We start from the raw sequence: 23,615 nt of genomic DNA, 5'->3' as shown, positions 1-23,615 counted from the left end.
GCACTATATGGCTAGCACCTGGTTCAGTCTGAATCAATTCGATTCTGAGCCAAATATTTGTCAATTTGATAATACATTGCTCTACCTTGCTTACTGTGATCAATGTTGATAAAAAAACAAATCAGTTGTAAATGAATAGCAAAAAAATTCAAGAGTGACTCCTTATAAAAAAATAATTTCGATCTATCATATAATTTTTTACAGCATCCCCTGCTTAGATACAGCTCCCAAAACATAGCACTTGAAAACTGATCGTAAATTTCTTTAGAAACTATAAAACTGAAAGAAATTAACCTGAACCAACATTTCATTAGAGCGAGAAGGCATTAAAAAAATTTTGGTGGTGTTCCCCTATAATGTCAGCATGATATCCTCCTACTGTGAAGAAGGCTCCTGGGTAAATTCAAGTTCGAAAACAATTCCAGTCTATACGATTCAACCTACGTACCTGTTGAGAAGTTATTTTTTTCTCAAAAACTGTTACTTTTAGCAACAAAGTACAAGATACCTTATTGGATCAAAATGAATCAAGATATCAAAAATAAATTTTTTAGTGGTATAAAACAGATAAGGTAAAAAGTGTTTTTAATACCTTTACCTTCTCGCTCGCATAAAATGTATGTCCAATGTCTTTTCTGCCAGTTTTCTGGTTTCTAAGAAAAATATTGAAAATTGCTCTGCAGGTACCACCTTCAAGAGGCTGCATAGAAGCAGGAATTGCTCAAAAAAAGTTATATGAAAGACACACTATTTTTTGATAGGGAAATTTTTTCTTAACCATTCATTCCGACCCTGTATATTTGGAAAACTCCACATTTGCTGAAGAAGTTATCGGTTAAGGAGAATTTTTGGGCCCCTTCTATTGTGTTACATGCTTGAAATTGGTATGAAAGGTTCCTTCAAAATTATCAAGCTGTTTGTTTTCATTTCAAGAATTTTCCACGATTAAGTTGTAATTTAATTAAGTGGTTACAAATTTTAATAATAATGCTTTATTGCCATAACAAAGTCATACATTAATTCGTTAAATTTCTTGGTGCAAAATTGTGGGCTTATCCTGAGCGATATCCTCCTGACATCCAAAAATATATTAGGTTATCTATGATATATATTACTTGAAATGTAGCCAATTTTACTCTAAAATTGACATTCAATCAGCATCGACATCTTGATATATCAAACTTTTTTTTTTCAGGTGTGCCGCAGGCTTCATGGGTCCCAGATGTGAATATAAAGATCTGGATGGGTCATACTCAGGTGAATATATTTCAAATATTTCTTACGATTAGTGGATTGAATTGTGATTTTCATGGAATGGGAATACACTTTGTGAAGATCTAACAGAAGAATCCATCAGATATTCAGTAACGATAATATCAAACTTAATGCAGAGTCATTCTAAATTAATTTAACGCTTTTTTGCATCGATATCATCAATAAGATGTGTCGGCATTACACATTACACAAATCAACAATGCTGATGTCTCCTTTGTGACCCTTTGTTGAAAGATGTTTTTTTTTCAGCGACCCAGCGAGGACTGATGCTGGAACGTGCAAGCATAGCGGGTGGCGCTACAGTGGCGATTTTTTTAGTGGTTATTTTGTGCATAGTTGTATACCTACATTACAAACGTCATACCAAAGTGTCGAGGACTTCTTCAGATTGTGTAGATAGTCGTACTTCTTCCGCGCACACCCCTACGTTTGGGACTAGATGGCGGACACGTCCGCAGATAGAACTGCCGGTGAGGGTGCATGATAGGGGTGACATTAATCCGCAAAGCAAAGTTGAACTTCATCGGGTTACAACGTTAGTTTCACCCATTACGTTTTCTGGACAACAGGGACCCTAGGAGTGTGTAAAAGGTGTTTGTATAGCTAGCAATAAACTGTGGTATTCGAAGAGATGGCCCCTTTCTGTTAACTTTTTCCTTGATATTCCTGAGCTCTGATTGGTGGAAACTGTCTTGGACTCTATGACACTACTGATGAGTCAGTTAAAGCTCAGGAATCATCATTACCCGGCACTAACCTCATCCTAAGTATTCCTGGCATGCAACGATGGCAGAGCCTCATTTGTTTCAAATTCAAAGTGATAAAAGCTTTAATTGTGTAACCGTTTCTCAGACTTGAAGAAGATACGGAAGTCCATAATTTGTATAATAACTTTTGTGGCAGTGAGTAGCACTTGTTATATGCAGCTTATATGTAACTATTAACTTATTTTATGTTTTATTTTGTCACGCAGCTTTTTTCCTGCATATATTTTTGTCAATATTTTGGCAGCAATTTGAATAATAAATGAATAATGCTAGATGAATTAAGATTAGTGAAGTTTCTTGGCAGTTATTCTTTTCAGTTATATACCAAAAACTAAACACAAAAAATAATCTACCCAAAGCTTCCATATCTAATTTTCAGAGGATCAATATTTTCACCTGTGTCTCATTTTGAGAAATTTATCCATTTCACTAGATATAATAGTGAGTCAATAACAATTAGAATTTAAATAGTGATATATTTATTGTTATATATTCTGTATAACTTTGTTGTGATCAACAATGCATCTAAAATATTGTGAGTAAAGGAGAGTTACAGAATGAGTTCAGTATAGGGTAGAGTATTACTCTTCTGAAACAGGAGTAATCGTTTTGAGAAAATAGGCATGGAAGTTTTTTCTGGAAGAAAGCAATCCAGACCACTAGCTAGCTATATGACTTTTACACTAAAACAGTGTAAATGTACAGCAAGTCTGATTATTGTAAGTCTGAACTCTTCTTGTGTTATATAAGTTATTGAGAGAAATCCTGTAAATACCGTTATTTGCGTTTAAGAGCTATTTTAATGGATATCTTTGTATTATACACAATTTATTTATAAAATTTAGGCAGATCCACTGATTTAGGAAAATTGTCATACTTTGTTGAATTATTTACATTCCTGGCTGTATATTGGTCGAAGCCTCGCTCTAATGTTGTTACTATTGTTAAACTTTTTTGAATTATTGGCAAAGTCAATTGAATTATTTAGAACATCAATAGAAACAAACACTATCTTCGGACTGTATGCAGATGTCCAAACTTGAAATTAACAATAGTTGAGTTCCATCATAATTGATTATCGGTGAGAAGAATTGTAGAATTGAGGATCAATCGTAATGATACAAACACGATTAAAATTGTAGAAGGAAGAATTGGATGGTTACCAATCAACTATATGATTGAAAGACTTTGAGTTTAGACATCTGTTTTGCACTACCAAAACATATACCTAGAATTGAATGATTAATAGGAGGTTGTTGTGTAACACAATAGGATGTATGTGCCTTTGATGAATTTGCAAAGATGTATTAAATAATAATATTTTTTCATGATTTCGACAAAGAACTATGCATGGAAACAAAATGGTTCAAAAAAACTGAATAAAATGTTATCGTCCTTGAATTTAAAATCAATATTGTTCCATATGAATCAGTTCATAGATTATGTAATTTAACATTCCTAGACAATTTAAACAGTGGCAAAGTTGCATATTTTTCAAGACACTAAGGGAGTAATTCATTGTTAATCTTCAATTTTATAAAGGCACAACAAAGAATGTTTCTTGAATTGTATATGATCTTTGCCATCTGTTCGAATTATGAAGATGTACCCTAATGTATATTCATATCGATATGTATATACAGTGACTGAATTGAGTGGTGACTTCAATATCAGGAGGTGTTTTCTCAGCATATTTAATATAAATCACATGTCAGTCAATCCAATCTAAAAAACTTCTTTTTCAAGTGATAGTAGCAGATGACTACTCTGTACTTCTGATCAAAATTCAAAATCATGGCATTCCTTTTTGCTTGACAAGCAAAAAAAAAAGCATATTTCTCTTTTGGCGCCTTCGATGATCAAACAATAAATTTTGTTTTTTTCGTCAGCTAAACTGTGGTGCTTACTAACTGCAGGAAATTGAAATGGTCTGCTTTATGTCAGGATTGCAACTTTAAATAAATCTTATTTGGGTTGGTGTTCTTTAAACATGCCAACTACTATAAATGTCTAGAGGACCCTCCTAGAGTTGAAATTAACACGAAGTGACACACTGTATAGCAGAAGTCACCAAGAGGTTATTCCTATTAATTTGAAACATTCAAGAAATAATTCCAGTATGTTCAGTATTTGGTATATCCCAAGACTGCTTAACTAAAATCAAAAAGTTTTGGTAGACTTTTATATTTATGCTATTACTCCCCCTGATGCCGGTTACTAATGTAAAAATGTTGATAAAGATCAGTATGAAATCACTATTCATACAGCTCAGTATCGGATGGAAGTATCAAAAATAAGGTATTCGATTATAAGCACTTGGTTCCTAACTTATTAGTATAACAAATGTAGTTAAAATATAGTTTCACATACCAAAGCTGTAAATGTTCGCTATTTTAGTTCATATTTTAAATTATTAAAGTATTCTTACTGCTATTTATTAATTTTAAGTGATTGTTACTGCTTTGGTATGTTGCTGGAAATCGATATTCATCAGTTTCTAATATGAAATTTTGGGGCATTCTGTTTTAACTTTCATTAATGACCAACTAAGAATTTGTATGGATTCAAACACATAACGTCCAATCTTAGCACAAAAATATTCATGATTATACTTTTTCATTTGCTTAAGGTTTCAATTTCAACTCGAAAACACTTCAGAAGTTTTAAAAATATTGGCTTGGTATGTTCTAAATGAATTTCATCTTCATAGTTTTCCATACAAGATCTGCTCTATAAATGATGTGAAAACTTTTTGTCCAATATGTATTTTAAGCTCACAAACCAAAGCCCAGTAGTAGACGTTCATGCAGCTTTCTATTGTTTTCTTGCTTTGAAAATCATGTGCAAGCTGCATTAAGTGTCATATTGAATAAGACACCAAGTATTGATCAATATAAAAGTTATATTACAAAATTTTTTGTTTCATACAGCGTACACTCCTAACCCAGTGTAGATTTTAAATTTTGCCGTTTTTATCATTGAATCTTTGTATATATTTTTTGATCAACAAAATGTTAGAAACTTGTTCATTACTTTCACATGAATAATTAATTAATCGAAATAAAAAATAATAAAAACTATATTACTAAATCTGTTGTTTTTTTAGCAGGCCATAAAAAATACTAATTAAAACGCATAGGGTGAATTATTTCTTCTATTGGTATTGATGTTATCAGAAATAAATTCACATGTTCCAAAACCATTTAGGTCCAAATTCGTCGAGCAATCAGTTATATTTCGTTGTAAAATCCTATCGACCTTCTGAGGAAAAACATCCCAACATAAAAAAAAATATCCTGATTTTGTATATCATTTAAGGTTGAAAAATTATTTATGTGATTATTGAAATCTATCCCCAATAATATCTAAGAAATCTATAGCAGTTCATGATGTTTGTTCCTTTTTTATATTGATTGAATTATAATGAATCTGTAGGATTACTGGCGGAAATGGGAGTAGGGTACATGGAGGTCAGATCTGTAAATAAATGTGATCAAAAAGATAGTTCACATTAGAACCAGAAGGTAATATGGTGAAGAATAACTCAAATTTACATATTTAAAGCAAATATTTTATTTAGTAATCATCAAAAACGCAATTACAAAATATATTTTCTCTTATTCCTGAAAAACAATCTTTCCTTAGAATATACGAATATCATTACATGGCACAGAAACGCCAATTTTTTAGTGATAATATTTAATCTACATAATTTAACATCAATATTGAATAACTATGGACAGAGATGTGTACATTAGACAAAATAATATATTATGTACATTTTTAAAGCCATTTCTAAAATTAAATATTGCTCAATACCTATATCACAATAATTTACAGAGTACATATTACAATAAGAAAAAAATTGAATGAATCGAAGGATCACAATAATATGTGTTTGCAGGGGATTCCAATAAATCAACATTCATGAAATAACAATTTTTTACAGGTTGTTTTTAAATTTTAGATTGAAACGTTTTTAGCCATTATAAAACAAAATTCATTTCAATTTCCTCATTGAATCATTTGTAAATATCTATTTTCTTCCAAGAGAGAACTAAGTGACGATGTCATATCATTAACTACCATATTGGAACAAGTATCTTCCCCTTTTATTTTCGCCAAGGGATGAGTACTGCTAGTAACAACATCAGAATTGCCAACCCATGATTGGCAATTCTGAACATATTCCAAGGTCCTTTGATATGTATCTTGCCTCATTCCAATTGGTTGTACAGCATTAGAATTGTTCATATTAGCATTCTGTGGCTCTTTTGGTTGGTTTTGATTTATTATGCCTGGTGACATTTGGGACTGACTAATGTCTTTGCACTGTATTTCACTGTTGTCAAGACATTTTTGTTGATAGTTTTGGTGTCGTTGACAGTTACAATTTGTACACGACTGAGTTTGGGACATAACATTTTGAGAATTAGATAAGCACATGTTATACATTGACTGTTGGTAACAATTTTGGGTATGATGACACTTTGGCCTTCCCCCAAAGCTTTGGGTTTGATATGATAGTTCTGTTGGAGCTGGGGTAGCCATGGCAGGAGAAGCTAGAGGTTTATTCATATTTGGAACACAGTTGTGATAATTAGGGCTTCTGAGTGATTGCTGATACATGTTTGAATTGCTATTACAGGTAAAGTTATTACTTGTTTCATTTTGGCACTTGTTTTGCATGTAATTTTGATTACACATATTGAAATTGTTCGTTGAATGTATTTGTGGTTGACATTGGTTCACATATTGGGAACACATGCTATGATGATCATTCTGATGATGAGCCATTGCATTTGGATGACACATTTGATTTTGTAATGATTGGCCAGGGTGATTATTCCAATTATTACCGTGTCTATGTTGCATGTTGTAACACATATTATGCATCATATTGTGATTTTGCATTCCTTGGTTGTAACAATAATTCATATTCATCTGTTGATCTCCGTTGTTCTGCATATTCTGGGGCATCATTTGTTGTGGAGTATTCATCATTGGATGTTGTGCATTAGCCTGATTCATTTGATGTTGGTTATTTGGTGACATAATTGCTTGAGGGGGACATCTCATTGGCGATGGCACCATTCCTGAGGGTGACATTACCATTTGACTAACATTTGAAATGGGTGACATCAGAGGATTCTGGATATTGTTATATCCTGGAGAAGCAGCAACCTGGTTAATGTTCTGTGGAGATGCCACCATCTGACTCAAGTTTGACATTGGAGATCCCACCATCTGATTCATGTTGGACATTGGGGATGCCATTTGGTTCAAATTAGACATTGGAGATCCTATCATCTGATTCATATTAGAACCAGGGGATGGCATAATCTGATTCATATTATTCAAATTGGATGAAGGTGATGGTAACATTTGATTCAAGTTAGAATTTCCAGGAGAAGGCACCATTTGACTCAAACCACCTGGCGAAGGCATGACTTGGCCCTGGGGCGACATCAGATTGGAATTTTGCGGCGATGGAAGTAACTGATTTATATTGGAGGGAGACTGACTGATATTCGTAGATGGAATGATCTGATTCAAACTGGGTGGTGAAGGCAGAATCTGACTAGGACTCGCAAGTGGCTTCTGGACTGTTTCACTCCAACTCATTGAAGGGTTGAAATCAGGACCATTTTGTGTATCTGCTACTTGATTCAGATAATGAACCATCTCATCTGGAATCACGAGTTTATTCTCAACCATCTCACTTTCACCCACTTCATCCAAGTTCACTGCTTGGTTGGGATGTAGGTCTGTTAGGCTTGTGGAACCTTTGAGGGGGGATAATGTTACAGATGCTGGCCTTGGTGGAGGGCTTCTTCGATCACTCAATGTATGACAAGGTTCTGACATCCTTCTGCCTTCTGTGCTGACTGTTGTCTTTGAGCTGGTTAAGTTCTCTAAATTATTGAACCAAGTCTGCTGAGCAGCAGTTTGTTGAAGTGATGCACTCTGAGTCTGAAAGGATATAAATGTTCATTATACTTTGAAATATAGTTGATGAGAATATAGAGGATTAATAATTTGTAACACAAATGGGTTTACACACCTGGAGTACTAAGTTATTTGTCAATTTATTGCAAGAATTCTGCAGTCGTTGCAGTTGACCAGCAAGTAACTGAGATGGTGGGGAAGGTGGTATACAACTACCGCCATTTGTATTTGTAGACAGTTGGCTAGATCTTCTTGATGTTCCTGCTGATATTGGATCATAAAATGAGCTAGGACCCACACCTGGTCTTAAACTGGAACCCTGCAAATTTTTGTGTTGTAGTCAAGAAAAAAAAAATAAAAGTTTCGAAAAAAAAATTATGTTACTCACTTGCGAAGCAAGACTGCTTTTTCTACTCATATCTGCACTTCTCATACTGCCATAATAGGAACTAACAGTAGAATTACTATCTCTTCTAATTTGTACTTGAGTATTGTTCAGCTGAATCCTTTGCTGTAGATCTGTCATGGGAGATTTGGGTTGCATTTGCTGGCTAATCCCATTTTCCATTTTCAAGTCTGTTATTCTTTTGTTCAAATCAGTAATACCGATATTCTTTCTTTGGGGTGGTAACATTGGAGAAAGTGGTGGTTTCACCTGGATTCTAGGTTTCAATCTTGTTCTCGGTCGTTCGCTGATTGCTACTCCTCCTCCACCTCCTCGCTCAGAACCAATTCCGACCATTGCACGTAGAATAACAGGAAGATCATCAATCTGAAAAACAAATATTTAGTGTAAAACCAAATGAGTGATCTCATATCTGAGAAGAAATCTGCATAGAAAGTGTGTCATGAATAACCTACCTCGAGATCTTCCGCCTCGTAAGGCCAAGATGGATCGTCCATAGCACCTGAAGATCTCTGCATTCCCGTTGACACATCATTGGAGAAATCATCATTGCAATTGCCAGCCAGTTGAGTTATACCCAGTGGACTTCCCTGTTGCTGTCCAGGCGAATTGACATCAGACTAAAAAATTGATTGAATAAATTTATATTTGATGCAAGATGGTGAGAAGTATTTGATAGGCTAAGATATCCGAATATACTAACCTCAGATTTGATGCTAGGGCTGCTGAGACTAGCTGTTTTATGGCTTTGCATATCTTCACTTCTTGGACTTGAATCAAGTCCAGCAGGACCATCATCAGCACCACCATCTAATCCTTTATGCTTCTTGTTCGCATAGAATTCAGCTCCATGAACTGTTTTGACATGCTTTCTTAGAGAACTTGGGTCTGTATAACGTTTTGTACAACCAGGTGCCTTACAAACATATGGTTTCTGAAATTACAAAATTGTTTTTTCAAACTTCACATAATTTAAATAATTGTTAAACTGAACTACTTACGAGATCCAACTTTTATAAACGCTTTGCTTTCATTAAGAAATGAAAAATACGTGAGTTTTTTCGACGAGTTGAAAGGGTCTATGTATACTTTTTATTTTGACAATGAAGGTAAAAAAAATTAAGCCTTACCTCATTACTGTGTGTTCGGTTTTGATGTTTCGCTCGGTCGGATGCATTGCTGAAAGCTTTAGAACAGCCAGGATATTCACAAGTATATGGCTTTTCTCCTGTATGTGATCGGAGATGAGTCTTCAAATTTTCTAATCTAGAGTATGCTTTTACACAGCCTTCAAACTGAAAAAGGAAAATAATGTTATGCTAGTGTTCGATCGAAGTATGTAAAAAGATTACTTACTGTACATTTGTGAGGTTTTTCTCCAGTATGTCTCCTCATATGAACAACCAACATATACTGAGCTTTAAAAGGTTTTTCCGCTCTGGAGCATCCATCCCACCGGCAAACAAACGACTTCTTGTTAGCATGTATATGTCCATTATTTATGTGCTGAAATAAAAATAAGCGTATTAGTTGTTATCAATTTTTTATTGTAGTATTAAGATGAAAACCCTCAAGTTTCTTTCATCATTTTTATGCTCACCTTAACTAGTTCGTCCTGAGTTGAGAATTCGATGCCACAGTCTTTCCAATAGCAATTGGTCTCGATAAAATCACCAGGTTCGTCTTTGAGATCCATTTGGTCATTGGCAACATCAGCCGAGGATCCACATTGCAGACCGCCATTTGATGGCTCTTTTTTCACCTGAAAAAGAAGCAATTGTGTGAGATTTGAAACAAGTGCATCTTTTTCTGAACCTACCTTGACCTTTCTCACTGTTGATAAAGATTCCACATCAACTTGCGTTAACGTATTTGTATCAGACTTCTTTCGATGGTCTGTGAGATCAGTCTTTGAGTTGTTGAGGGAGGAAGTAATGTGCAAGGGGTGATGTCCCAAAGAATACATTGGGTGTGGAGGTGGGGCAGTAGGAGCAAGGGGTAACAACGAACCCCCACTCCTCATCAAATGCGCCTGTATCTGTTGAAGGTGCATGCTATGGTGCATGCTGAGGGCAGGACTGAGCGCGCCCGCGGACAAATGTCCATAGGAGCCACTGGCGCTGGAGGATCTGGAGCCATTTACGATAGATGCCAGGGAATTCGGGGAAAATCTTATCATAGAATTTATGTCGAAGGAGTCAGAATACGGGGACGAGGACAATGCTCTTTTCCTCGACTGCCTTATGCTGCCTGGTCGGGGGCTGTTTAGTCTTGAACCTGCAATAAAATGAAGTTATATCATTATTATAAGAAGGCACCAGTTTCAAGATGAAGACCAAAACTATTATAATATAACGGAAAATAAGGTTGTTCATAGCATTCATGAAACTGGTGAAAAATTGATAAATATTTTATTGTCAAATAAATCATTGTTCTCATCTTCGATGGGATGGTCTTTCTGTTGTCACTCTTAATCGAAATGATGACGTATTGCTAGTTCGATTCATTTCTTTTGTTGATATTGATATCGACGTGTGCTATGCGCCTGAATCAATTTGTTCTACATATTTCAAATAGATTACAGAAAATTGAATTTTTGTTCTTACCATCTATACTAAAGGGAAATTCAGCGCTAGTAAGGGTGGAGGATGGGTGAAGTTCGGTGAGGCCCCTTGTGCTGAGGTATTCGGATGACAATCCTAATCCTGTAAAAAATATTTTTCATTAGGATATGCTGTTTTCCATTGACTATTATTATCTACCATATGTATCAAATAAAGCTAAGATTTTTGCAGAAGTTCTTGATGAAATTATTTAGAAAACGCATAACAAAATATACAAAATACACTGTATATCTTAAAAATAAACGGTCTTAGCAGAAAAAACTTAGCTTATTAAAATTATTCCTATACATTAACTGAATTAACCAGGTGCTAAACTACCGAATATTAATTTTCCATTTCATGAAGTTAATCAATTCAAGCGGAAGGATATTGACGAATTAATATAAAAAAGGACAAATGTAAAAATATCTGGTTTGCACTTGATCCTATTTTACACGGTGCAAAAATGGATCTTCATGAATTATGCGATGAAATGTGGCCCATTCTACGTATTTATATTCCAGGCGCCACGCTTATGAGTACTTCTCATCAGTTAGATTATTTATATATTCGTTTCGACTGACTTCAAGACTGAAAATGAGTGATGAGAAGGCAAGATGGAAGTCATTCATCATTTCGAATGGAGATAAGTATTTTCCGCTGAGAGTGACTCCAAATTACAAGGTGAAACATGATCAGAATAAAAGAGGACATTCAGCAGCAATTTACTCGGAATTTCAGAATCAAGCCCACAGCTCCGAACTCAGCTTGTGCCATGTATTATTGACACAAATGTGATCGGAAGCTTATATCTACGTGTTGGAATTACAAATGTGAGCGAAAAAATGCTCGACTCAAAATATTTACATACCGACGATTAAAAAATAAGATGAATTGAACGTTAACATAAATAATTTTTCCTGGAGTGCCATCCTTCATTAAAATTTAAACCATACGGTGATATATAATTAGTTCTTCCTGTCGTGAAGAATAAAATGAACGGTTATCTTCTTGGTCTATTTCTGACTCTTCTTACAAATGTACGGCGCCCTGTCAACATGCCTCATTAGCATCTCCGGTGAAAGAGATAACAAAAGTGAGATGGATTCATCGACAGGGAAGGCAAGATATAAATAATACACGAAATATGATCTTCAATTGATGCATATTTCAGAGAGAAATGAGGAATTGATACTCTATACAAGATGATGGTAATAAATAACTCAAAGCTTGAAATGAAGAAATATCGAAAGAAAGGGTTATTTGATAGTTTTCAAGTTGTATTGATTGTCGAAGATTAGATTGGCAATAGATACTCTCTTCTGACTAGTCCAGGTTTGGCTTTTTTTTGATAGTCGAAGAGTACAAGTATTTTTTTGAATATTGTATTTTGGTATTGTGAATACTGAATCGGTAGATAATTTCTGTAAAATCTTATTACTCTAACCTAAAAAACTATATATAACATGTATTTTTCAATAGGAAGTTGAAACAACTTTTGACCAGCATTTTCTTGCACTTTTCTTCGAGATTTTGTTTTTCATTTGGTAACAAGATGAAGTAAATATACGATTAAAGCCCTCAACTTTCTCACGTGAATGTAGGTTTCATACAAAAATCTAAGAAATATGACAAGTATGCACTGGAACAACAAAATGGTGAATGCGCTGAATTCATTGCTGGGTGCAGTTTCATACAACGACATTTTTCAAATAACCAAGATCAGATTATTGTTGAATGGCACTGGATCTTCTTTCATGTTACCTCCAGTGGATTTTTTGAATCATTTTCAGAAATGTATACGTTTCATATGACATGAGGTCTCTTATTTTTAATGATGATTCAAAAAGTTCCTTATGGAAGGTAACTTATTATCTGTACCTACTGGCATAGTGAGAGTTCTGCTTTGTGATTCATCGTGAAGCAGCCTCAATTCTGTTCCACTTTCCACATTCATTTGTCGACCGTGATCTGTTTTTCAACAAGCTCGTAGGTCTTGCTCAGTCGATGTATTGATGGGGTTTCGTGGAGCCTTCTTTCTTATGTTGTGAATCGGTAATGGATTCGATGAATGTTTAAAATTAGATCGGGTTCGAGCAACTCGCCTCCGAACAATGTTGTTCTGTTGGTCATCATAACCATATGCTAGCGACAGTTGAAACGATGAGAGCGTGTGCACATCCTGCCGCGCGCCTATAATAAACTTTCGGTTTCATCGTCTTGTAGTTTTACGGCCGATTGTAAAAGTTCTTATTTTAGAAGGGGTAATAGGCTATGGGGCATTGGGCATTCAGTTATCATGGGATTGATGCACGACATCCTTGTTTATATGATTTGTATTTGCATTAGAAAGCATCATTTACAGCTTTTCGACAATTGTCGCAAGCGCATTCGCCATACTTTCACCAAACATAACTGAGGTGACAGACTAGACTCAATGAATTTCTGGACATATATTCGATGTGGAAGTTGACGAATATTTTTAGTTCAATTGGCACGAAGTACTTCAAGATCTCCATTCATTTCAAGATGGCAAATTATTACGAAATAATGTAGGAGTGCATCCACCATATTGATACAAATCATTGCTGATTTTCCACATAATTGTTAGGCCTTATACTGAGGTCGTCATATAGGTATAACTTCTGCGAATACTAAACTTGCCGCCATACATAGACTAAAACATAAGATCCCTACTATTTAGTAAGTAATTTTTACTGACTTGGTGCCAAGTATTAATCACCCAAGGGTCTGAAAGGTTTAAAAACTTCTGTATTTTAAGTTCAATAGATATCGATATTGGAATATTCTGAAATTTGCTATTCGGTAACAGACAATAACCGAATAATTTGGGATATTGTGGAATGTTGCAGGAACTGGTATCTCTGCAACAATCTGCAGATGGAAGCATTTTGCATCATATATGGTATGGAATATTTTCATGTAATGACATAAAAATTTCAGGAAGACAATGGTCCTTCAGTTTCAATAAAAATTGTTCTGTTAAATTCTGTATTTATAGCTCATCTTATTTTACTTTTTATGGAACAACCTTCAAAATAAAAAAAAAATTAAATTTCTGGACACCGATTTCAGAAGTTACATATATGACTTGTCAAGGATTATCTGTTGAAGTTTCTGGCAATCAATATCATGAGAAATAAAAGATACAAGAGACTCCTGTTGACAATTATTGTATTTAATTTCGGCTAAGGCATTTAACGGTTTCTCGAATCCCTTTTGGTTATAGGCGACTGTTTAGAATGAATAACAAGGCATCCAATTTAAATTCAGTCGTCAAAATTAAGTTTCTAACTGATTTCTATTCATCAGCGACAAAATTATGGTCTTTCCCATAAAAGAGATACATAATAAAGAGGCAACGTTCGAAAAAACTTGTCCAAAGTTAGATAAAACCGTATCAAAATAAATTATGATAATAATTTTAATAGATCTGTATTCGAGACTGCTTCATATCGATAAAATATTTATTTAACGACATCCAACCTTGTTCGGAATCAAGCTGCGGGAGAATGTTGTCATTTTATTGGATATTAAAATATCGGACCAAATTGACTATAAAAAAATATATGCCGACGTTTATAACCGAGCTTTTCCTCGTAAAATCGAGCTCAAGTATAAGTAAATACTGGTTCTAAGCCAATGGCGGGGTTTACGAGATTTCTCTTGCATAAGGTTTTCTGATCTTCTTCAAATGTTTCGGAAGTTGAGGTTGAACTTTTTATCATTAAGGATCAGACCAAGAAGAAGTGAAGGCTTAAGAATTCTCTGATGGTTTTTATGTGTATTTAATATATTTCGCAAATTTACGAATATTACTTCGAATCTACAATTCCTTTCAATTCTAGTTTTTCACTTCTTCTTGCAAGAAGCACCCAAACTACTTCTAATATTGTTTCCAAATGAATACAAAACGCTTAGTGTATATGGCTGCATAGGAAAGCTTTTATTCGTTACTGAATTATAATCTCAAATATAACGCAGTTGTAGTTTATTCGAGAGTTCATTGCTTTTAAGGAAAAGAAGTTAGTAAACTTCTGATTGTTGCAATTCAATGGGAAACATTTTGTGAAAATCTTTCAAAATATACTTGAATCGTCATTCCGCATCCGTTTTTTGAATGAACTATTTTTGGTCCTGCATGTTTGTCCCTAATCCCAAAATTCTTTGCCGCCACTGACTTAGAAGTGAATCCCGACAGATAACACATAACGTAACGGACTTGTCGAGAATTTATTTTGCCAATCATCGAGAGCAACACAATTTGTTTTCGAAAACGTTGGTATTTGGAATGTATAATGTTTCACCGATCCCTAATTTTTATTAATTTAGGCTTCACCTGTCATTTACACCTATCTTTAACAGATCCGGTCACCATATTGGGATTGGATCGCCACACAAGTTGTGATTTATATCACCACATTCATTGGGTATCAAAGTATCACCCAAATCTACTTTGTAGTAGAAATGAAGGAATCACATTTTCCGCTGATGACATACGTGCACCGAAGAATGAAAAAAATATTGGTGATATCGAAATGCATAGGAAGTTATTCTTCCTGCTACTTAGTATGGGTTTTATCTCCCAATATCTGAAACACAAGGAATGATAATAAATAATAAATTATTAGTGAAAATGCCTCAGTGTTAGAATTATTATTATTCTTTGTGTTTAAGAAACTGGGAGAGAAAACTCATAATAAGTTAAAGGAGGAATGCAAGCACCTCTATCCTTCAATCATATGTAGTATTTCAGTAAAAAGAATGCGCATCTAATTTGGCTGTTATGTTGAAGAAACCTGGACGTCGTCTCTTACCTTTAGTGGAAACATCGAATTAGCTTTGAAATTATATCTGTGTATTCTGGTTTTCATCAACTATATATAGAGTTTCTGAACCTTTTAAGAAGTGTTCATTTTATATGACGGCTATCAAGATCTCATTTGAATTTTTCAGCGGTAAAATATATGGTTCGAAGAAATCTGAAATTAGATCGAGATGTTGGATGGTTATCTTTACTTTTCGGTGCTTTTTCATAAAGGTAAACTAATTGTCGTGTTCAAGACCTCATATTTATTCACGAAGAATTCCTGATATTAATGATGAATTAATTTAGAGGGTCCGCTTTGGGTCTAAACTTATCGTTGTCCATTTTCTTCAATGGCACTTTAATACAGAATTGCATTATTTTCAGCTGTAATACTGGATCATCAGATACTAATGAAGATTAATTCGAGTTGAAAACACAAATTGGCCTTTTGAGGCTTCTTCAAACCAAAAGGCTCCTCGCATACCAAGTGAGATGGATGGTTGTAAAATTGATCATTTCTATTCCTGATTTGAACAAATATACAGGGTGTTTTCAAAGGTGAGGCTTTTTTTTTCGACAGAAGGTAGAACTCATCAAAATGAGTCGTTTAATCAAAAGTTGTCTTTATAAAATATTCAAAATGGCTGAGATACAACCCATAGAAGTTCGATAAAATTTCATTGAGTTTAAAGTACGGGACTGTGGAAGGTGACTCCGGCATCGCAAAAACGAAACAAAACATAAACATATTGCTGGACCACGAATGGTTCAGTACCAAGTTCTTCGGATTAGGTGCATCAGGTCATTTTTGAGAGAATCATAATTGTTGTATCGTGAAATTTAGGGTGAAAAAAAATTAGAAAATCGAGTCAGTTTCTAGAAAGTGCTTATGTTAGTTATGTTGAAAAAGTGTTATGATGTTTCCCCATTTCATCTCATTTTTACGACGATTGTTGGAATGCTCGAACAAGAAGATTGTGATGCCCATTGTGAAAAAATTCGTGAATAATTAAGACGAATTTTATTGGTATGATTTTGAAATACCTACTTGTTATTCTATTTTTTTCACTTGTATCCCAAGTGAGTCAATATCCTAAACGACAAACACTGCTTTGCGATAATTCAGCTAACAAACGGACTAGGGTCGTATTAGGATCTATTTCAGTAATCATTTTCGATTTTTTTTCAACTTTGTCATTTTGACCAGTTCTACCTTGTGTTGAAAAAAGCCTCACCTTCAAATACATCCTGCATATTCGTAGAAATTCAGGCGCTAGTAGGTGCGCTTCGTCTGAACTCGCCTTAACGAAGACGCTTCAAATTGTCACAAATTAGACTGATCAATACTTCGTTAATCTCTCCGTTTGTGCTTACCAATGGTTCCGACGACAATCATTTATTCAAATAAAGGAGGATATCCGGACTTGAAGCCCGTTAGGAAATGAGTTAGACTACACGTACCGCAGAGCAATTAGGTACAGTATGCGGGTCCAGAATATAATGAGAAGATTGTTCGATAATGAATAATGATTCTTGAGCTACTCTCCGGAGTGAAACACGACACTACGCCGGGTAGGGTTGAACACCCTCGCATCCGGTGACAGGGTTATAAACAAATCAGACAGAGACGTGTCGTGATGCTTTGTGTAATTGGAGAATTCGGAGGTTCGGTTATGAAATGTTTTTGTTTATGCCGATATCATTTTGCTTTCGCTTTGTCTTGGGCATCGAGAAATATACCTCTCGAATGCTTTCTCCCCTATTTTGTTTGCTTGTGAATCTAAAAATGTTTATACATTGCCTTCGTAATGAATTGGGATTGTCGTACATGCATCATAATTTTTATTCTATGAACTGAAAAGCGTGTGAAACCTCAAGATTAATACAAGCCTAACACATTTCGATTTAGTTGAGCGGTAGCTCAACCAAATTGTTCATTTTTGCCTCGAATTATGGTTCAATTATAGAAATCTGCGTTTTCAAGGCCATATGATCATCTACGCCCTGTTACTTGGAAGAAATTCAGTAAATCAGATTTTCTTGTTTAAATATGCTCAGACAGACAGACCTATATAAGTGTTTTACTTTGCGCCTTTTTGGAAGTGAGAAAATGTTATACAATGTTGTGGCCTATTCATGAAGGGTTTATCAAGCTATACATGCAAACCAAATATTAAGGCCCTTTTCCTTGCCCTTGAAAAGATATTCAACAAATTTAGGAATGAAGGATCTGCTCGAACTCATTTAAATAACCAAAAAGAAATTCTTTTAGTGGGAACAAGGACAAACACCGAAAAACTCTCAGACTGAATTTGGCGACGTTTCGTGGATGTTTATCAACTTCATCAGGCCTGAAAGAATGACTACACACATATAGACAACAATAGTAGAAAAATTACCTCTATCTATAAATTAGAGTAAAAAAAAGAGTTAAACATAAATTAAAAGGTAACATCAGTAATCGTGGTTGGTGGTTGACAGTTCATGACTGGGCCTCTTTGAGGTTAATATTTTCTGCAACCCTTAATTCTAGAATTTTCTAACGTTGTTTGATTTGGATGTGCTTTTATATGATAAATTACATGATTGATGACTGATGGTACCATTTAATTTATGTTCAACACTTTCTTTTAAAAACTTTCATTTATAGAGGTAATTTTTATACTATTGTTGTGTATAGGTCTGTAGTAATTCTTGAGGTTTTCAGGCCTGATGAAGTAGATGAAAATCCACGAAACGTTGCCAAATATAATCTAAGAGTTTTTAGGTGTTTGTCCTTGTTCCTACTAAAAGAATTTCTTTTTGGTTTAACAGTGGAGGACACAATAATCATAGTTTTCAATGAAATAATTCAAAAAGTTCAGACGAGGAGCGATCATAATGTGATATGATAGTAATATCAATCTTCTAGGTGTCAGTGTAAGTTTAAAACATATGAACTATCAGATAAGCTAGTGAAGGAGGTTTGGTATATATCCCCTTCAACAAGAAGTGACATTAGATTTTCATTACATACATGAGTAGTAGTTTATATTTAAATACAAATACTACAGCATTTGTATTATAATGAACTATTTTCTCAGGTTTCAGCTGAGGAATGTCCAAATTGTCTTCGAAATTGTCTTCCAACACTCGCGCAGAAATCAGGTACAGGTGGTAACACCCTCTCAGTAATTTATGTCGGTATATCGCGGCACCTTATTAAATTATGTGTCGTGGCATGACTTTCTTGACTTTCATTCTCTTTCATCTCGAACTCCCCTCAAGATTACTAAAAATGATCCGTTTCTCGATACTCGTGGACGAAATTCGATCAAATTAACGAGAACAAACTGTCGAGTTTACAGCCATCATGAAATATTCATACCTCAGGCTGATATCGATTCGTTAACGAACTGAACAGAACACAATTTGAGCAGTTGACACGATACTTGAGATTGTGATCAGTATAAATGTCTGAATTACCTTCCACTTACTATCATTTATTGACCGTGGCAACATGCTCGATGAAGTACTAGTCCTCACAACACGACGTTGTCGACAAGTACTGGGTACACGGACAGCTGATTGTGCAGACACAATACCTCATACATTATGAGGCGTGTTGTTAAAAATGCAGAAATCTTGAACCGATAACAAAGTCATGGACAAGAGAGATTGATCGTCGTATTGTTGCCGTCGATGATGTTATTAAATTCTGATCGCAGATAGCTCTGCGCGGCCGGTCTTCGGTGCTTATATGGGAATTGTTGCTTTCTGAACGTGGTACGTAGTTATACGGATGCACTTTCGAAGTTGTATAAAGAATTTTTATATTTCGTCATGTAACATTCGAACCAGTTTACCAGTTTTTATTGAAGTCTGGTAAGTCGGAAAATGTCCAGACGATTCAAAGAAAATGAACTCATCAAGCAATAATGCAACTCTATCATCTGCTTTCAGAATTCAAATAATTAAATATGGTCATCCAATAAAAATTGCTAATGATATATGATGATAGCTCTCAGCAGATTTAACTATAATTGGAACTAATGAATTTTCTGTTTTAGTTTCTCGGAATATTCCTGAAAATGCAGAGTGTATCTATAAACATTGCAAAAGGTGTTATAACCTTTTTCGAGTTCGATTCTGAATATTCAATGATTGGATATGAATAGATACAATAGGGAAGAAGAAAATTATCATTATGAGATGATTCAATGATCATTTTTCTGTTCCATCCATATTTCAATGAATATTCGCCCACTTATTAGTTGCGTTTTATCGAAAGTAAAACAGCAAATAGAAGGATGCATGCATAGAATGAAAAGTAGATAATGCACCCTCTTCAAGGAGTGGAGGGTAGTTGAGTTCTTAGCAACCCTGACTTTTTGTGCTAGAAACGTTTGTTTGTGAGGATGATTTGGCCATTGACATACACTTCAGGAGTGATTAATGTTTTGAAGTATTATCGAAAACAATCCTCTTTCGTTTTCGTGAGGGATTGAAACACCCTGTATAATTATATACCAATTTTTAAAGCATAATTATTCAAAGAGAAGTGTAAAATTGACTTTTTTCACAACTTTATAAATTATCAAGCGTTTACTGGAGATTCTTCCGAAACGTATGATGAACTTACCATGAATAGAATTGGCGGTAGAATGCTGGAGCGAATACAGATACTCCATATGGGTTGGCAGGCGGTAGGCAGGGTGGAATTCCCGTCCAAGGAGTTGAAATCCACCTCCTGGACCTCCGCTTACTCTGCAAAAAAAAATTCATATTTCAGGTTTGAAGTGGGATTGATGAAGGTTATATTTTGAAACTAAAAAAATCATAATTTGAACGAGTACTTCGCTATCGCAGTAGAACCTTCAATCTATGTAGACTGACAATGTCCATGTAACTGGGAACGTGAGATTTCCCATCGGTCATCCCTTGTACAGGGTGGGCAAAATTCGTCTACTGAGAGGATCTCGAGAACTATAGCAGCTAGAAGAAAATGGATGACACAATTTCCAGCCCATTTTCGGAGAAACAAAGAATGGTGAAAACCGCAGCCTCCTACGATACTTCGTTTTTGAGTTTGACAATTTCGTAAAGTCCTCATATATAACTCTTTTATCTTTGAAGTTACAAATCTGAAACTTGAACCTTCTACAGGCACTTTTTTACGTAGAATCCAATGATGAGCTCGAAATATTTTTTCATTTCGAATCATTAGGTGAACTTTCATTTTTTTTAATGGCATACTTTTATTGAATTTTTTATTTTTGAATTAGAAAAAAATATTTTGTCCGTAGATTCTACGTATGAAAGTGCCTAAGAAGGTTTAAGTTTCAGATCTGCAATTCCAAAGACAAAAAAGTTATGAGAACTTTTCGAAATCGTCAAAATGTAAATTTTTGTTTAAAACTCGAAATCTGAAAATGATAGGCCGATTCTGTTTTCAGATTTGGATTAGTCATGAAAAAAGATCTGTTTTCTTCTAGATCTAGAGGCTATATATAGTTCTCGAGATCCCCTCAGTAGACCACGAATTTTGTCCACCCTGTACAGGTTCCTAAATTGCAGGTACAAACGAAAAGAGGAGATTCCTTGAGTAGTTTCAAGAAAAACATTCTCATAAACATGGCACTGCAAACGATTCATTTCCGAGATACAGGGTGTTAAAGTTAGAAGTTTTTCTCTTATAATATCTTCACAAAATTTCAACTGAAATTTGGCATAAATATTATAATTGATAGTAAACAAATTAATTCAGATACATAACATCCGCAGATAATTAAGTCAACGAATGTTACGATCTAAATCGAACTAACAAACTACCATCGCTCGAAGTATTACTAGAATTTTCATTTCGTTGACGAAGAGTAGATGCTGACCATGGTTTCGGTTGAGCAACTAAACTCATTCGTCAACGAAATGCTATAAATTGCCGGCTCCTTTTATTCCCTATCAGTAGCGGGTATGATGTATAAATACATCGTACCGACATCTGACAGAGAAACGGGAACCAACCCAATTCAATTTCCTAACTCTCAGAGCGAAGATAGCAGTATGCATCCATATGCTTTATAATTATATATAATTGATAGTTCCCACCATGTGACATGCCAATTTCGGTAGCAAATCTACAGGGTGATATTTCTTCTGGAACACTGTTCTCCTCCAAACTTTTTTATGTTGAGCCACTGTTAATTTAAAAAAATGTTAAAAGAAGCTTCTTATTTTGTAGTATAGTATAGTTGTAGTTTTTGTAGAAAATAATTTTTTTTCATCTTGTTTCGTTATGTTATATCAGAATTTTTTTTTTCATATTTGTTTTCGATAAAATTATTGTAAGAGGTTAAGTTGAATAGCTATAGGCTAAACTTCGCCTCATTATTGTATTCATAGAGTACAAAATGAAAATCCTTTATTATTATTATTAAAAGCTCAGTTGTTATACTTAACTTTATGGTATCTTGTAGTTTCATCATATCTGCTATCGATTTCGAGAAATTTTTTTCTAACGATTCTCGAAATCCTCAGAAAAATCCGAATTGTCATAAAAATTCAGTTAGTAAGCTGTGGTGAATAAATTAATTGTTAGTTTTGACACATAAAATCGATCTCGGTATTTCTAATAATGAATGGGTTTCCCTGAGGCTTTTCCAACTTTTTTTTTTCATACCAATACAAGTATGCACTTCAACAACCTGTATCTCGAAAACGAAAGGTTTATGCGACGTTTTTCTTTGAGTTACTCAAGATATCTACCCCCTTCGTTTGTACCTCCAATGTAGGAACACCCAGTATATATTCTGTGTTCCTCTACTTGAAGAGAAAAATTCTATTCTCGGGAACATGCAGATGTTATAATGCTGCGACATCTTTTCATATCTTTATGAAACAAAAATAATTCCGATATCAAGTGTGTATAGTTGATTTTTTTTGCGTGATAATGCTCGAGTTATAGATGATTTTTCAGAGTAAATCGGGCACATTTCGGTTGGAGATTCTGTTCACAAACAAGTAAAAACGCCCAGCTTAACTGCATCTAAATTCCTCTCCCAATTCCGAACCATAACCTCCTACACTGTAGGTGCGAACGATGAACCAAAGCTGTATTTTACTCCCGAATGGTACCATTTCAAGTTCGAGACACCTGCTGACGACGTTATCCGGAGGACTGTATTTCAATTTATTCAGTCATAAAAACTACCTAAAGTTTTATACCGCCATCACTTCGTGCTTTTTACACAACTTCTCGCTATTAGCATGCTTAGCACTTGGGATTATGAGACGAGTGGAGAACATTTTTTCTGAACTCTCATATGAATACATATTGTAAATTTAGGCGACATCAGAAATTATAAATATCTTTGGCTATTCCATAAAATTCCGATGAGAAATTTTAAATTAAATTCAGTGGCGTAAACCCATTTATTCTTTTCGAATAATCCAATAATTATTTGGAACGCTTATGTCAAGTGTCAAATTTATAAATGGGAAAAAAATTCCATTCCCTAAGTTCTGGTCCAGTTCTGCGCAACAACCAGTTGATTGTGCAATCTCAAATGATCCAAATTTTATGCGAGGACTGGATTTGCGATAAGCCTGGCCATAGTCTTTAACCTCTTGAACTTTCATGAAGATTATCTGCATAATCTGGAGAGTTGCTGATTCGCTGATTGGATGAGGATGCACTTTCATTTTTAGGAAATAATGATTGAGTAGAGATGAAATGTGTTGAACTTTTCTTTCTCTTTCATTTCACAAACTTTGTAAGAGCTTATGCTTAAAAGGTTAGGAAAATA

General features: G+C 34.7%; 2 protein-coding genes across 4 annotated transcripts in view; one reads left to right on the top strand and one right to left on the bottom strand.

The window, feature by feature from the left end:
- The window catches only part of LOC123311376, a 210,845-nt gene extending 207,854 nt beyond the window's left edge, over nucleotides 1-2,991 (top strand). For both annotated transcript variants that reach the window (XM_044895287.1, XM_044895286.1), the window contains 2 exons: nucleotides 1,196-1,257; nucleotides 1,525-2,991. In XM_044895287.1, coding sequence (XP_044751222.1) covers nucleotides 1,196-1,257; nucleotides 1,525-1,853 — 391 coding nt within the window. In that variant the 3' untranslated portion in view covers nucleotides 1,854-2,991. The remainder of the gene's footprint in view (nucleotides 1-1,195; nucleotides 1,258-1,524) is intronic.
- Nucleotides 2,992-5,591: 2,600 nt separating this feature from the next.
- Nucleotides 5,592-23,615, bottom strand: part of LOC123312446 (transcriptional activator cubitus interruptus) — a 130,451-nt gene continuing 112,427 nt past the window's right edge. For both annotated transcript variants that reach the window (XM_044896889.1, XM_044896897.1), the window contains exons 2-12: nucleotides 20,453-20,577; nucleotides 11,004-11,102; nucleotides 10,217-10,674; nucleotides 9,998-10,159; nucleotides 9,754-9,903; nucleotides 9,528-9,692; nucleotides 9,101-9,331; nucleotides 8,853-9,017; nucleotides 8,380-8,763; nucleotides 8,107-8,310; nucleotides 5,592-8,015 (exon numbers count right to left, since the gene is read on the bottom strand). In XM_044896889.1, coding sequence (XP_044752824.1) covers nucleotides 6,057-8,015; nucleotides 8,107-8,310; nucleotides 8,380-8,763; nucleotides 8,853-9,017; nucleotides 9,101-9,331; nucleotides 9,528-9,692; nucleotides 9,754-9,903; nucleotides 9,998-10,159; nucleotides 10,217-10,674; nucleotides 11,004-11,102; nucleotides 20,453-20,577 — 4,102 coding nt within the window. In that variant the 3' untranslated portion in view covers nucleotides 5,592-6,056. The remainder of the gene's footprint in view (nucleotides 8,016-8,106; nucleotides 8,311-8,379; nucleotides 8,764-8,852; nucleotides 9,018-9,100; nucleotides 9,332-9,527; nucleotides 9,693-9,753; nucleotides 9,904-9,997; nucleotides 10,160-10,216; nucleotides 10,675-11,003; nucleotides 11,103-20,452; nucleotides 20,578-23,615) is intronic.

Source organism: Coccinella septempunctata, chromosome 1, assembly GCF_907165205.1.
Source record: "Coccinella septempunctata chromosome 1, icCocSept1.1, whole genome shotgun sequence".
Classification (NCBI taxonomy): domain Eukaryota; kingdom Metazoa; phylum Arthropoda; class Insecta; order Coleoptera; family Coccinellidae; genus Coccinella; species Coccinella septempunctata.
This window is presented reverse-complemented; position numbering and strand designations above follow the sequence as displayed.